The 15,282-nt window shown below is 47.2% G+C and overlaps 1 protein-coding gene across 4 annotated transcripts in view; it reads right to left on the reverse strand.

Annotated features, from left to right (window-relative positions):
• The window catches only part of SMG7 (SMG7 nonsense mediated mRNA decay factor), a 65,892-nt gene extending 50,958 nt beyond the window's left edge, over positions 1 to 14,934 (reverse strand). For 2 of the 4 annotated variants that reach the window (XM_068141339.1, XM_068141340.1), the window contains exon 1: positions 14,624 to 14,934. In XM_068141339.1, the coding sequence (XP_067997440.1) occupies positions 14,624 to 14,652 (29 nt within the window). In that variant the 5' untranslated portion in view covers positions 14,653 to 14,934. The remainder of the gene's footprint in view (positions 1 to 14,623) is intronic. The other 2 variants (XM_068141338.1, XM_068141341.1) reach the window with 2 other exon arrangements.
• Positions 14,935 to 15,282: the final 348 nt, after the last annotated feature.

The raw sequence follows: 15,282 nt of genomic DNA on the forward strand, positions 1-15,282 counted from the left end.
CCTCAGTGTCCTTTTTGGGGTGAAGGGCCCAAAACTGAACTCAAGGTGTGGCCTCACCAGTGCTCAGTCCCTGCCCTGGTCCTGCTGGTCAGCCTACTACTGATCCAGGCCAGGATGCTGTAGGCCTGGATGGCCACCTGGGCACACATTAGCTCACATTGTGCCAGCTGCTGATCAACACAGTTTGCCTCTACTGGGCAGCTTTCCAGCCATTCTGCCCAAGCCTGGAGCATTCATGGGGCTGCACCCAGGCACAGGACCCAGCACTTCACCTTGTTGAACCTTGAGGCCTCAGCCTGTCCATATTCCTTTGGAGATCCTTCCTACCCTCAAGTAGATCAACACTCCCTCCCAGCTCAGTGTTACCTGCAGTATTAAGATATTGGAGAGATTTAAAGAGAATCATATCATTATTTTATGCTAATGGGTATTCAGTGCATCTTTGCCGGTGGTTTACAGGACTCTCAGTAGCTGCTCCCTGTTCTCTACCAGAAACACACAGGCAATGCTCTTTTGAACCACACTTTCCAACTATGTAGTTTTTGAAAAACATACTTTCCCCAAGAAAGTATGAAAACTAGAAAAAGCAACAGGCAAAGTCTTCACCCACCACAGATTTGATGCAGCTCTGTTTTTAATTGCTGTATGTGATAAACAAACCCCAAAAACACCTCACCAAAAAACCCAAGGTCGGGTCATTAAATTCTCACCTCACACCACAGCATCACCACTCTTGATTATGTGGACAGAATACAAGATACAAAGATACCCATTTGAACTGGGTGAAACTACTGGGAGGGAGTCTGTTAATGAACATCAGATTAAACTTCTACTTTACTAACATCCAACTTCTACTTCACTAACATCCCACAGTCCTCTGCTGGTTCTCTTAAATTAAGGAACAGTTCAACCACATAGGCTGTCAAATACAAAACCCAAGGGTCCACCAAAGCACATGTAAATATATCAAGTTGCTCTCTGGTCTATGCTCAGCTAAAGGAGCAACTATGACCAATCCAGCCAGTACAGATCAAGCAAGTTTTATTAGCTCAAGAGGAGAGAAGTGGCCTAGACACAGAGACACGTCCCTCTCTAGGAAGGGTGCACCTTGAAGCTCTTGAGCCCTGTGGAACACAAACGAGTCTGGAGAGAAACCAACCTGGCTGAAGTGAGTGGTGAAACCCTGGAATGGGTTGTCCAGGGAGGTGGTTGAGGCCCCATCCCTGGAGGTGTTTAAGCCCAGGCTGGATGAGGCTCTGGGCAGGCTGATCTAGTGTGGGGTGTCCCTGCCCATGGCAGGGGGGTTGGAACTAGATGATCCTTGTGGTCCTTTCCAACCCTGACTGATACTATGATACTAAGTGCTGCAGCACATTTGGCCAAGTCCTGTTGACCTCTGCAGCCGGCAGCAGGTCCAACCTGCCTCCAGACAGAGCTGCCACTGCTGTAGCACTCTCAGGTACTGCCAGTTAACCAGTAACCTACCCTTCCCATTTGGTTAGGAGCAAGCATCTGAGCAAATTTGTAACTTCCAAGGTTAATCCTGCTTTTGCAGATTACATGTTCTTAGAAAAGTCATTTTACTTCAAATTTAAAACTCAACATCGTAAGACAGAGTCCTTTTTAGTTCTGTATCTAGAGAAGTGATGTTCTGCCAACTAGAAATTGGTATCTGCTTTAGGAGTCATGTATGGAAAAAAGTCTGGGTGTAAGACATCTTTACTGGACCTAAACTGCACAGAAAACAAAAATCTGAATGCAGTTTTCCACATTAGTCTCCCTTTCAACAGTCACACCTGACCTACTCATCTCACTCATTTTACCTCCTGCAGTGGCAGAGGAACAGGCTTCACAGCATCCAGCTCCACAGCTGGACTAACTCATTCAGCCAGAAGATTGGTCTTAAGGCTGGAAAGATCCTCAAAAGTTTCTGTAGCCCATTGCTCACCCTGATGTTAATGCTGACAAAAGTTTGCATTTCTTGAGGTCTTCCAGTAGCAGTCTTCTCCATATCCCAAAGCAGCCTGTTCCAGCCACCTCACTAAACCACTTCTGCATGGCACTACGTCATACCTCAAAGAACCACAACATACCTTGGGTTTAGCCTCTCCAGCTCCTTTCTCCTACCAAATCCCTCAGCAAACATCACTAGCCTTGCTGAACCCACCACCACCTTCACAAGGTGTTCAAAGGGGCAATGAATGGTTAGACTGAGAAGACATTTTCTCTATCTTCTCCACACATTAGAATAACAGGATCACAGAATCACATTGGTTGGAAAAGACCATTAAGATCAAGTCAAATCATTCTCTAATACTACCAAGTCTGGTGCTAAACTATGGCCTTCAGCAGCACATCTCTGCCACTTTAAAATACCTCCAGGGATGGGGATTCAACCATCTCCCTGGGGAGCCTATTCCAGTGTTTGAGAACACTTTCAATGAAGAAGTTTCTTCTAATGTCCATCCTAGACCTCCCCTGGTGCAACCTGAGGCCATTTCCTCTTATCCTATCACTTCTTCCTTGGCAGAAGAGACTGCCCCCCCACCTGGGTCCAATCTCCTTTCAGGTAGCTGTGGAGAGTCAGAAGGTCTTCCTTCAGCCTTCTCTTCTCCAGACTAAACAACCCCATTTTCCTCAGCCACTCCTCACAAAACTTGTTCTCCAGACCTTCCACCAGCTCTGCTGCCCTTCTCTGGATCTGCTCCAGCACCTCAATGTCCTTCTTGGAGTGAGGGGTCAAGGTCTGGCTTCAACAGTACTGACTACAGGAGGCCAATCCCTGCCCTAGTTCTGCTGGCCACAGTATTTCTGATCCAGGCTAGGATGCTCTTGGCCACCTGAGCAAACTGCTAGCTCATGCTCAGCCAGCTGCCAATCAACATCTCCAGGCTTTTCTCTACTGGGCAGCTTTCCAGCCACTCTACCCCAAGCTTGGAGCACTGAAGGGCGTTGTTGTGACCAACATATTAAGCAAGAAGGGATGATGCTGGTAAAAGACTCAGCGTGTGACTACACCATTGTTGGCTGTTAACACTTGTGTGGTATTCAGGTTGCACAAGCCAGCTCAGCCCTGGCATTTCACGTTGCAACCACAACAGCTTGGATCTTGTCATCCAATGTTTTGTGTAGCACACCAGCAAGCCCAAAATTAATTTTAAAATAGAATAATTCTGGCATTGTATTTCAGCATTTGACAGTAAAGGATGGAAACAATGCAGATTAGGCTGCTCTGCCCCAAAATCTGAAATCCATATGGTCAACCTTCCTGCCATGGGCAGGAGCACCTCCTACTAGACCAGGTTGCTCAAAGCCTCATCCAACCTGGCTTTGAGTACCTCCAGGGAAGGGGCATCTACAACCTGCCTGGACAGCCTGTTCCAGTGCCTCACCACCCTCACTGTAGAGTATTTCTCCCTAGTATCTAGTTTAAATGTGCCCTCTTTACCTCTTTCTGATTTGTCATTCCTCAAGACAAGACGCTCGTGGGCTACATCGCTTAACACTCCAGTGCAGAAGTTTCACGTTGTGTAGTCCTCAAAGAATTCCTTCAGGCATTAATAGAATCTGCTGTATATAAAATATTATTTTATAACCATCTTTAATGCAGAGTGTACAGAATTTCACCTGATTTTGAAACAGTATCTCAAAATTCCAACTACATAACGTCGTATCACAGGCAGCCATATGACTCCTTTTAGCGTTCACTTCTGCTGTCTATCATGAAAGCTACCAAAATAGTCTGGGAGCTGCACAAGCAGCATCAACAAGCATTTGATGTCTTCATTACAAAGATACTGGAAATATCTTTCTGGATAGTTTCAAGCTTTAGAGGTTATTTTAGTCCTTGGTATCAAAACCAGGAGAAGATGAGTACTTCAGCTAAAGCTGGACTGCACTCTCAGCCAGCCACAATCCCCTGCAACTGTTTTGGCCTCAAGTCCCCTAACTCCTACAGTTTACCTCAAAACAGAATACACCTCTAAAATGAAGTATTCAAGATGTATTCAGACTGGGTGGAAAACTTGCCAGAAGTTCATGCCCTAATATGATCTGTGTGACATGCTCCTGTATTACATCAAATGAATGTTGACAATGCATAGTAGGCAGTTTATCATAGAATTGTAAGACTGGTTTGGGTTGGGAGGGACATGAGCAGATCATCTAGTTCCAACCCCTGGCCATAGGCAGGGACACCTCCCACTAGACCAGGTTGCTCAAGGTCCCATCCATCCTGGCTTGGAACACTTTCAGGCTTGGAACCTGCCCAAGTTCTGTTCCAGTCCTCTCTCCAAAAGAACCTCGCCACCCTCATGGGGAAAAATTTCCTCCCAATGTCTAATCTAAATTGAGCTTGTCCCAGTTTGAAGCTGTTACCCTTCATGCTGTCACTCCATGCCTTTGTAAAAAGTCCCTCTCCAGCTCCCCTGTAATCTCCTTCAAACACTGGAAGGGTGCTCTAAGGTCTACCCAGAGCCTTCTCTTCTCCAGGCTGAACAATCCCAACTCTCTCAGCCTGTCCAGTGACCATCCTCATGGCCTCCTCCAGACCCACTCTAATGTCCCTCTTGGGTTGTGGCCTTCAGAGCTGACCCCAGCACTGTAACAAGGGTGTCACAAGAGCAGAGGGGAAGAATCCCTTCTCTCAACCTGCCAGCCATGCATCTTTTGAAGCAGCCCAGGACATGGTTGGCTTCTGGGCTGCAAGCACACATTGCTGAGTCATGTTGAGCTTCTCATTGCCCAGCACTGCTCTCCATCCATTCTCCACACAACCTGTACCTGTGCTTGGGATTGCCCTGACTCAGGTGCAAGACCTTGCACTTGGCTTTATTGAATTTCATGAGGTTAGCATTGGTCCACCTGTCAAAATCCCTCTGGATGGCACCCCTTCCTTCCAGCATGTCAACCACACCACACAGCTTGGTGGTGTTGGCAAACTTGCTGAGGATGCTCTCAATCCCACTGTGTGTGTCACTGGGAAAGATATCATCACTTCTTTTCTAGTTGAAAGTTTCACCCATATGTTCAACTTTCCACACACTGGTGGTATTAAGACAAACTTGAACACCTTCTAAATTTTCATTGCAAGCTTATGCTGCATCTTTTAATTTAATTTATCATCATTAACCCATACAGAAATCTTAAGTTCTGCTTCATATTGAAATAACATTTCCCCTCTTTTACCAGTAACTCCAGCTGGATGTTGAAAGCCTAAGAGCTTTTTCTCATCTAAGCAGTTTCCATACATTCTTGGTGGCTGTGGGTTTTTCTTTAATATTAGTAAGTCTGGCTTAAATCCTTTGGACAACATTATTGCCAGTCACAAAAGTCAGACTCTAGTAGATTAGCTTTTCCCAGGGAATGGCTGACTAGATCAAGCCCCTGTGCCCAGAAGTTTGGTCACAGCATTGTTCTCTCAAGTGTTTACACTACTTCAAGACAGACGACTACTCAACATCAGACATCTTGCCCATTCTCCTTTCACCTTCTCTTCCAGGTGCAGATGATTTGCATTTCTATTTCTAGTTGTTATTAGGAAAAAAGCCTGCTCTAAAGATCTCTTAATGGCACAAGTCTACAACAAATGAAGAGCACAACTACTCAAGACACTGCCAAAACCAGGACTGACGGCAGAAGGAAATGAAGCTGGAGTCTCAAAGGTTGATTGCTGGCTACAGGAAACCCTGGTTTAAAAAAAAGATTATCACAGAGTGGCAGCTGTTTGACACACATGTGCCTTCAAATTATGGTGAGACCGACAGGACAAGGCAAAGCAAACACCCAGGAGACTTCCCATTGCAATGGTAAGTAGCAGAATCCACAGGACTGTCATACAACAAAGAGACAAAAATGGTCTTCTCAATGGATTTATCAAAAATTAATTCCTTTGACTTCCCTACAAGTGTGGTCAAGAACAGCAACTGTGAGAAATAACACAGGACAGATCATCAGGGAGTCCAGGGGAGCCTAGAGCAGGCTTGTTCCAAACAAACTGCCCTGATCAAACAGGAACAACTGTCAAGGCCTCATTAAATCAAGAAACATTGAAGTCAGTCTTGAATGAAGCCTCTTGATGCCCAAAAGATCCATTTTACTTCATCCAACAAAAAAGACTAATCTCTGCCTAAGGTCCTAATAAAGTAATTGAAGAAATTCTCCCCAAGTTCATTTGGCAGAACCAATCCTAAAGGTTTGATACATTCAGAATTAATTTCTCCCTTCCTCACAGCTAGAGAGCAGCTCTCTGAGATAATTCAGCCATATGACAAGTGGGGCTTGCAACTCAAAACAGACAATGCTTCAGAGAACAGGGGGAGGAAATAAAATAAAGATCAGCTTACACAGACCAATATTAGATGAAGCAGAAAACTTCAATAAGGCTGACACTAGAGGATACTTTCAACACCACAGACAATGAAATTAATATATGAGATATAGATTGCTGATGTATCAGAGACATCATAAGTACGTTCAGAAAAATGACATTTACTTTCCCTGAAGGTGGAACTGAAAACTAACTCTAGCAGGACTCCTAAGTACCTCAAGGGTATCTCTGATCTAAGTCCCATCAGTGAAATTCAGTCTGTAGCCCACAGCTGGGTAACAATCCCAAGAGTCTGATTGGCCTTCTGGTTCCTTACGATAATCCCTTGAGTGCAGACACCAGTGTGAATAATCCAAGAAAAGTCCTACTGGAATACAGAAAAAGGAGAAAACAGGCCTAGCATTACTCAAAAAAAGCTCTTATACCACTTCAGCTCACAGCGTTATGTAGATCTGAAAGGGCAGCCACTGCTTTAACTCTGAGGAATCAAAACACTGCTTAAACCATTTCCCCTCTCATTTGCTTGTCTAGGAAGTCCCCAAGCTTATGATCAAACTTTCTTCCATTCAAATGTGAAGAAAAGCAGCAGACAGACAAGCCCAGAAATGTGGCCTAAAGGCAGGACTCCGAGTTCAGCTGCACAAGCAAAAGCTGGTGATGAAACCAGTACAACTGTAAAGCTACAATCAACAAGATGCTGCATGCAACAGCACAAGTGCTCAAGAGGCACGTATGAAAGAGAGCCACCTGCCCTGCCTCCTGGATGAAACAGTAAGAAACTATAGCCCACAAGTCAGCTCTCTGAGTCCTTGTGTCATACCACAACAAACATTCCTCTGTTCTTACCACTGCAGTGAGATGGAGAAATAGACAAGATGCCATATCCCTCCCCAAGCACAGGAAAACCTAAGACCATAGAAATCTGTGACTTCCTTTAGTAAGGCATTAAGGACAACAGGAATGAAGTAGGCAATTCTGATGATTTCAGGAAATCAATCTGTGGGTTTATTCCCCTCCTGCTTGACAGCAGCTGAGGAGCATTCAAGTGAGATGAGGACATGCCTCAAGTTCAAAGTAACAAAAGGAATAACTAATGTCCTCCCACATATACTCCTTATACATTAGAGCTGCATTCCTTAACTGCTCTCCCAACATTCCTTACTCTGAAGACTCTGCTCCTACTACTGGACTTCTGCTGCTGTTGTGAACATACAATGGCAGTGATGAAGGACCCTTAAAACTCTACAACCCTCAGCAGCTCCTCGTTCAACAAAATCAGACATTACAGCAAATCATCCTCTTCTCCCTCCCCAGCCACCATGCACTTGATCCACAATTACTCCTCTTCCATACTGATTTTTGCTGGCTGAGCAGGGCAAGGAAGACATCAAGGCATCTATCCATCAAGTCCCTGCCTTCTCCCATCACACCAAGTGATCCTGAGCAGTGACTGCAGACAGCCTTTACTTCTCATGCGGGAAGCACCAAGACATCTGAAAACACATGCAATAACCATCACGGCAAAGTGAAAAGGAGGGCAGCTTGACATTCCATATGGATTGATGTAAATAATGTTCTAAGTCACTTGCTGTAAAAGTTAATGACATGATTTAGTGCCCAGATCAGCTTATTTGGAGGCAAAAAAACATCTGACTGGAGCAGACTAGGGTTACTCCTTATGAAATTGCTATATGGAAGAGAAACTCTTGGGCCAGAAGGAACAGATTTTGACTGGCTTGAGTATCATGCATGCTTTATATTGAGCACTTAAATAAAAGAGCTAAGCATTCATCAAGAAAATTTTAACAGGTAAATGTATCTTACCATGCACCAATTTGCAGGAACTCAGCAGAAAAGAAAAAAACAGGAAAGGAAGAAAACCCACACAGCTCCAAACCCCTATATTCAGAGGACAGCCTTCTGAAAATGCCTTGCTGCAGCCTAGGTGCCCCATCAAAACTTCTGACAAACATCACCTGTGTTCACTGCCAGACTAGAACCTTCTTCTCAACAAAGATCAAACTACATACGAATACACAGGTTAGGACAAGAACTAATTGCTCCAGGAATCAAGCCTGCAATCAGAAATAAATAAATAAAGGCAGCTGTAACTTTACTTACACTAACCTGCACTTCTAGGTCACTGGAGCAGTGTTTGGCAAGTAACCTCAAAGCACAGCACAAAGCAGTAATAGCAGCCACAAGAAGCTGTGCTCTGAAGCATGGGAAAACAAGGGGGTACTCCCAGCCTAAGCTGAAAATGTGTACATTTGTGACAGTGATACCAGTTACATGCTATACAGACAATCTACATGTAGCTACAGACAGAAATGGGGCACTATTTATTCCTGCTATGGGTCAGTGAGCACTCTGGTGCTAACCAGTACCATCACTAGAAGAAGCAGTCCCACCCTGCCTTTACCATTAGCACCTCATTCCTGCTGCACTCAACCTCACCCTTTTTGTCAGTACATGGGAGGTAACATAATGGACTGAGGACACCAACTCAGGCTACACTCTGTGGGTAAAAAAACCAAACAAACCCACCCAAACCAACACAGCTTTAACCTAGTCTAGCTCCCCAGTCCAGTTCACTGAAGATCTGGCCATAAAACTACACCATCAAATCAGGACTAAGCAGGAAAGGCTGAGTGGGACATGTCTGTCAAAAGAGGTTCAGAACACACCCTTTGCCTATATGGCCAAGCAAGAAGATTCAAGATCTGGGATTACTGCAGCCCTCTTGCCTCCAGTGTACACAGAATCAGTACCTGGTAGGAGTTGGAAGGGACTTCTGGAGATCATCCAGTCCACTCCCTCTGCTAAAACAGGGTCACTCATCACAGCAGGCTGTCCAGGATCACAATGTCCAGGCAGGTATGGAATCTCTGCACAGAGAGACTCCACAACCTCTCTGGGCAGCCTGCTCCAGAACTCTCAAAGCAAAGAAGTTTTCCCTCCTGTTCCTCAAGACCCCCCTCTCAGGCTGCTCTTCTCCACAACAGCCCCAGGTCTCTCAGCCTTTCCTTCTCATACAGATGCTCCAGTCCCCTCAGCATTTTTGTAGCATCTGCTGGGCTCTCTCCAGTAGTTCCCTGTCTCTCTTGAACTGGGGAGCCCAGAACCAGACACAATACTCCAGACACTTACTAGGGTGAGTGGAGTGGGGAGGATAAACTCCCTTGGCCTGCTGGCACACAAAGTGCATTGTAGTGATTTAATTCCTTGTTTTGCTTTGCTTGCATGGCTTTTGCTTCACCCATTAAACCTCTCCATCTAAACCCACAAGCTTTATCCTTCCAATTCTCACTCCATACCACTGGGGGAAAGCAAGCAAGCAGCTGTGTGGGGGCTTAGTTGCCAGCTAGGGTTAAACCATGACATCTATGAACAGAAAAATCACACAGCATGTTCGACGTGAACCTCTGCATGTGCTGAGTTACACCAGCTGAACTCTGCCTGCTTCCCTTCCAACAGGCACACAATCAGGCTCTTCTAACCAAATAACTTCCATGAAATCAATGGCCAACAACCAGCTCTGGAACTCCTATCCTTCTCTAGAAGACTGCCAAAATTTGTCAAAGTCACTTGACAACAAGAAGGAAAAATAGTGGTAACAATACATGGGCAGAAGCTTTGTTTCCTTCAGAATCCAGGCCTGAAGAAATCAGCATCAGCGCTGTGATGGCCCTGGGTGGCAGGAGGAAGTTCAATAATCCAAATCCCCATGAGGGAACAAGAAATAGCTGCAGAGAGACCCAAAGGGTATAGCACATGTATTGGGGCTCTCAGCATGATGAACTTCTTTCAGCAGAAAGCTCAGAGGGGAATTGCTTAACACATTTTTTACTGCAATTCTTCTTACTCCATAACACATTTTTTACTGCAATTCTTCTTACTCCATGGGTCACCACAAAAAGCATGTTGATCAGTAGTAAGTAGTAATCATCAATCTTATTTGCCTTTTTAAACCCTTACCCTTGAAGAAAAAGAAGTGTTGCTCACACTAAATTTTGGCAGCAATTCTAGTTATCAAATGTTAGAAACACCTGATATGGAGGAGGAAAAAAAAAGACAAAATAAGAAGAGACACTTTGCCTTTACATTCCCCCCTGCAAAAAAACCCCACAGTGCTACAAGGAGCCTCCTGAAAGGTCAAGGCAGTGTTTGATCTCTCCACTACTCCTCCCCTGTTTAAAATGCAAGAGTAAACAATGTAGGAAAGCATCATTAATCACTTCAGCACGTAAAAAAGCTAGAGGGAATATTTTCCAAGACTGACTGGTCTTGTTCAGATATCAAGACAAATCAAGAAAGACATGTATCAAGCAGAGCGAGGTCAGTGGAGGCCCCCAGGGCAGCTAGGGCTGCAGTACTGGCATTCAGGGCTCAAGGAGAGGGTGTGGAAGCCCAGCTTGGTCAGCCTTGGACAGGGAAGTCTTCAGGGCACCCACAGTAGCTACATGCCTGTGGCAAGAGGATTGAGAAGATGAAGCCAGGCTCTCTCCAGCAGCATGCGGCAGGAGGATGAGACACAATGGGCAGACCTTAACAGATGAGAGGTTCAGGCTGGATGTACAGAAAATCTTTTCCACCAAAAGAAGTCAGGGCGTAGCACAGGATGCCCCAAAAGGCTGAGCTGTTTCTGTCCCTGGAGACCTCAAGGGATCAGGCCCTGAGAAACCTGGTCTGACTTCAGAGCTGTCTCTGCTTTGAGCAGGAGGTTGGACAGGGATTTCCTCAGTCTCCTCCAGGACAAGCTAACTCATGATCCTACCAACTCCTGGAAGCAGACTGCAGGCAGATATTACAAGACTCTCAATTAAGAAGTTACATTTACCTTTCCTTCCATATACCCTCGGGATAATTAAATAACTGCCTCTGCCTGTCTCACGGAGACTCATTCTGGATTTCAAACAGCATTCTGGTTTGGGCCTTTCCAGCACTGACAAGCATCAACTCTGCATCACATGCACAGACTGCAGCACTACATTACCTCTGCTCTACCCTCCTCCATCACCAGTGAAGAAACACTGCAAGAGGTGTGTCATGGGCTGGCAGGCAGCAAAGGAGCAACAATGAAGAGACAGGGCAGATGCAGAAGTTAATGGAGCTACAGATGAGTCTTTGCAAAAGAGCCACAATTTAAACTATTAGAGCAGTCAAACCTTTAATGAAGTCAGTTATAGCCTCATCATAAGACTACAGGAAACTACCTACTGGTTTGTCAGAACTAGAATTTCTGAGTAGTGCTCAAGCCCTATAATTCCAAGCACTTTTCATTCCATGTTTACAGAGTGCTACAAGCCACAATTTACCAGGGTAAGGCCACGATTAACTAGTAACTACCGTTCACGTCCTTGTGAGAGGCCTGGGAGACAGGCCTGCCTCAGTCCAACTGCCAAGCTTTTGCATCCACAGCAACTTCATTTTGAACACAACATACACAATTGACAGTGAAGATCACCTGTTTTAAGTGCACAGATGTAGACCCAATAGTGTCTTACATAATGATGCACTCGGAAATTTCTCTGGTATCATGTCAGAAATCCTAGCAGAAGAGATATTTAGTTTAAAAGTGATGACTTCTGTACCTAGCAGGACACATTTTGTGTTTACTGTAAGATGATTGCCCCAGGAGATTCACTTGATTTATGGGAGTATTTGGAGATTCCCAAAGCAGCACAAACAGTCTGGGTACTAATATTTAGCCAGCTGAGATGAACATACTCACCTCAAGAGAAGTGTGAACTATGCCCCAAGAGCTCTTTGAACAGCCTTCTGAAAGGTCTACTCACCTGACCAAGTGTAATGCAAATCTTTTAAGAAGTGACTCAAACAATGACTTGAGAGGAGTATCTAAGAAACTAGATGGGACAAAACACACTCCAGTAAGGTCACCTTGAGAAGGATAAGACTAGGAAAGGAAAAATCCCAATGCTTTCTTATGACACATGAAGGTCACTTAAAAACAGATTCTCCTGAAACTTTTAAAAGGCTCAGCACACAAAAGTCTGACTTTCTTTGTTCTTCCTGGAAGACTTCTGTAGGAGTCTTGGGTCTTCCTCAGTTCCTGCACTTTGATTGAAAGAGCACAACCTTTTAAGGGCAGCATTTGGAAATGGTTGATTCATATACATGCACACAGTGGTGGTGGAGGAGTTACGACGGTCCAGCTAAAAGTCCTTCCTTCCCTGCTCTTTTTTTTTCAGCATCTCAATTCTTGCAGAGTCATTATTTCTCTAGTTATTCAACCATTACATGGGCACCTTAGAAATTCAGCTCCCTTCTGTCTAAAATTTCAATATACAGAGAAAGACTCCTCACAAAAACTCTCCTGTCCCTCCTTAGTCTTAAATGATGAAAAGTAGCAGAGATAATTTGCTCCACATCTTCATCTGGTTTTACCCTTACTTCTGCCTACTCGCTCCATAACCACACTCAGATTTGAGCTTGTAATGCTACAGTAAGAAGGAGGATGCTGTCCTCCTTAAGACAGAAGACTAACAGAACTGGCTCTGAGAGTTTGAGGCTCTATTCCCAGTTCCCTTTATGAGCTTGGGCTGCAGTAATCCACAGCTCAAATTCTGCCCTATGCATATCAAACAACTTAAATACACATTCTGAGGAGCTCTTAAGGAAACCATCCCAAAGCTTACCTTCTATAAAGAGGAGCAAACCCAAATGTTCTTTAGAGGGAGAAGGTGAAGATCACTGACTACACAGTGCTTGAAAAGTGTGGGAGGGGGAGTGCTGGGTTGTTTTAGAAGATAAGGTTCCTGGTGATAAAGATAGGACTTGTTACTTATTATATGTTAGTGCAGCAGAACACAGAAGGTTAAAAAAGAATTGAGCAGTACATGACTGGGGTAGGACAAGGACTTCAGCAGTACTGCCTTGTACTGACACAAGGCAGCCCGAGACTTGGAGAAGGAGAGGGGAGCAAAAGGTCACAACATTAAGATACATACTAGAATACAAAAGGAAGTCTTTTACTGGTGGAGGAGAGCTAATAATGAAGCATTTAAGAATGGGAAAGAAAGAACAAAGAAGTTTTTAAGACACCAAAGGTTAGCAGCTTGGATGAGAAAAAGGCTTATAGACCTGTTATGAAAGAAAAAATATTTCTTTTATTTGAAAAGCTAAACTTCAGACAGGATGTGGACTACCAGAGACAGAGATACAAGAAAAGATCAGGAAGAAGAGCAGGATTTGGTGGATCAGTAAGGGGATACAGTAAGTGTTTCAGAACCCTGGATAGAAAGAGGTTTGGAAATGTAAAAGCCTCCTTAAATTCACCCCTAAGAAATCCTTCTCAAGCCCTAAACTCCTCAAGAAGCGTGTACATGCCCTTTTGGCATAGCTACACCTTTCCCATGAGGTGCTCAGGAAGGCCGGGGTGGGGGGGGCGCAAGACGGAGCACACAGTATTCAGCATTTCACGACTATTGAAAAGCCATTTGTAACTCACAATGCTCCGCTGCAAAATCCCTGGAGAAAGCGTGCTTCATGCTCATCAGATAAGCTCACCCAAGAGCCTATCAAGTTCTCCTCCTATCACCATGCGGCATCAGCCGCTCTCTACTTCAGGGATTCCGCAACGTTTCCGTCCAGCAAAGCGTCTCAAAAAAAGCACGACCCCAGCGGCCCCGCTTCCCTCCCGAACCTTCTGCTGACCGTCCCCACACCCCGACCGGCTGCACAAGCCACGGCGGAGGGCTTCCAGCAGGCCGCGGGCTGACTGGCGAGGGCTGGGATATAACTCCTGCTAGTCTGGTTCTTCCTAGAGCACCTCACAGGTTTTGATTCACCGCCGGGGTCAAAGTTGCCTGTAGCTCCGGAGCGGCGGCTTAGCACGGCACCTATTCGAAAAGGCAGGGAGAATTCCGGCGGGGAAGCCCATGGGGGTCCCCTGCCCTCCCTGCCGCTCCAAGGAACCGGCTTGACCTTGCTGAGGAGCTCTCGTCTCACCAGACCGCCCTCAGCTAACCGGCAGCCAGGGCTGCCCGCCTGCGCGTACGAGGCTCCGTTCCGCCTCGGCCCCCGAACCTCGCCAGCGGTGCGGAGCTCGGTAACGTGGCGGCCGGGTCTCCCCACGCCCCCCCTGGGCATAGCCCCCTCACAGCCCCGGGCTCCTTATTGCCGCCGTGAAGCCTCTTCACGCTTCAGGGCACCACGTGCCGTCCGCTCCCCGCCACCTCCAGGGCTGTTAGCGGCGGCCTCGCCTCAGAGCGAACGGCGACCCCCCCACCTCTCCGCCCTCCCCCTCCCGCCGCTTTCCCGGCCGGCTCTTACCGGAGATACTGCGCACACAGCAGGCTCATCCTCCGCTGCTCGCCGCCCCGTCCCGCCGCGGCTCTCACAGCCCGGGCCGGCCCGCCGCCCCCGCGCCGCCGCCGCTGCTGCTACCGCTGCCGCCTCCGGCCGCCGCCGCCATCTTCCCGTGCAGGGCCTGCCGCCGCGGGGGAGGGGCGGCAGGAAGGAAGGGGCGGGGGTGTCCCCGCTCTCCGCTCCGGCCAGGCACAGACGGTCACGATCCGCCGGCCCGCGGCAGCACCGCTCCCAGCAACCTCAGCGGCCGCGGCGGGCCCCGGCAACAGCCACCGCTCCTTCAGCCGCCCTCCCGCCGCCCCGTTGAGGCGCCCTGACCCTCCCGCCGCGCCGGCCGCGCTTCCGGGCCCGGCCCCGCCCCCGCCAGCACTTCCGGCGGCGCCACCGGCAAAGCCTTCCCCCCCCGCCGACCCGCGGCGACGCCCGCTGATTGGCTCGTTCGCTGCCATAGCAACCGAGGGGGCAGCGGGGCGTTGTCACGGCAACCGCGGCGCCTTCCCGCCCGCCGGGCCGGGGCCTGCAGCCGCGGCATGGAGCGGGCCACTTCCGCCTCCCGGCACCGCCTCCTTCACTGGGTAAAACTCGGCTGATGGCCGGGCCCGAAGAGTGGTGGGGAATGGAGT

This window comes from Melanerpes formicivorus, unplaced genomic scaffold, assembly GCF_026170545.1.
Source record: "Melanerpes formicivorus ecotype bairdi unplaced genomic scaffold, bMelFor1.0.p_v2 SCAF_7, whole genome shotgun sequence".
In the NCBI taxonomy this organism is placed as follows: domain Eukaryota; kingdom Metazoa; phylum Chordata; class Aves; order Piciformes; family Picidae; genus Melanerpes; species Melanerpes formicivorus.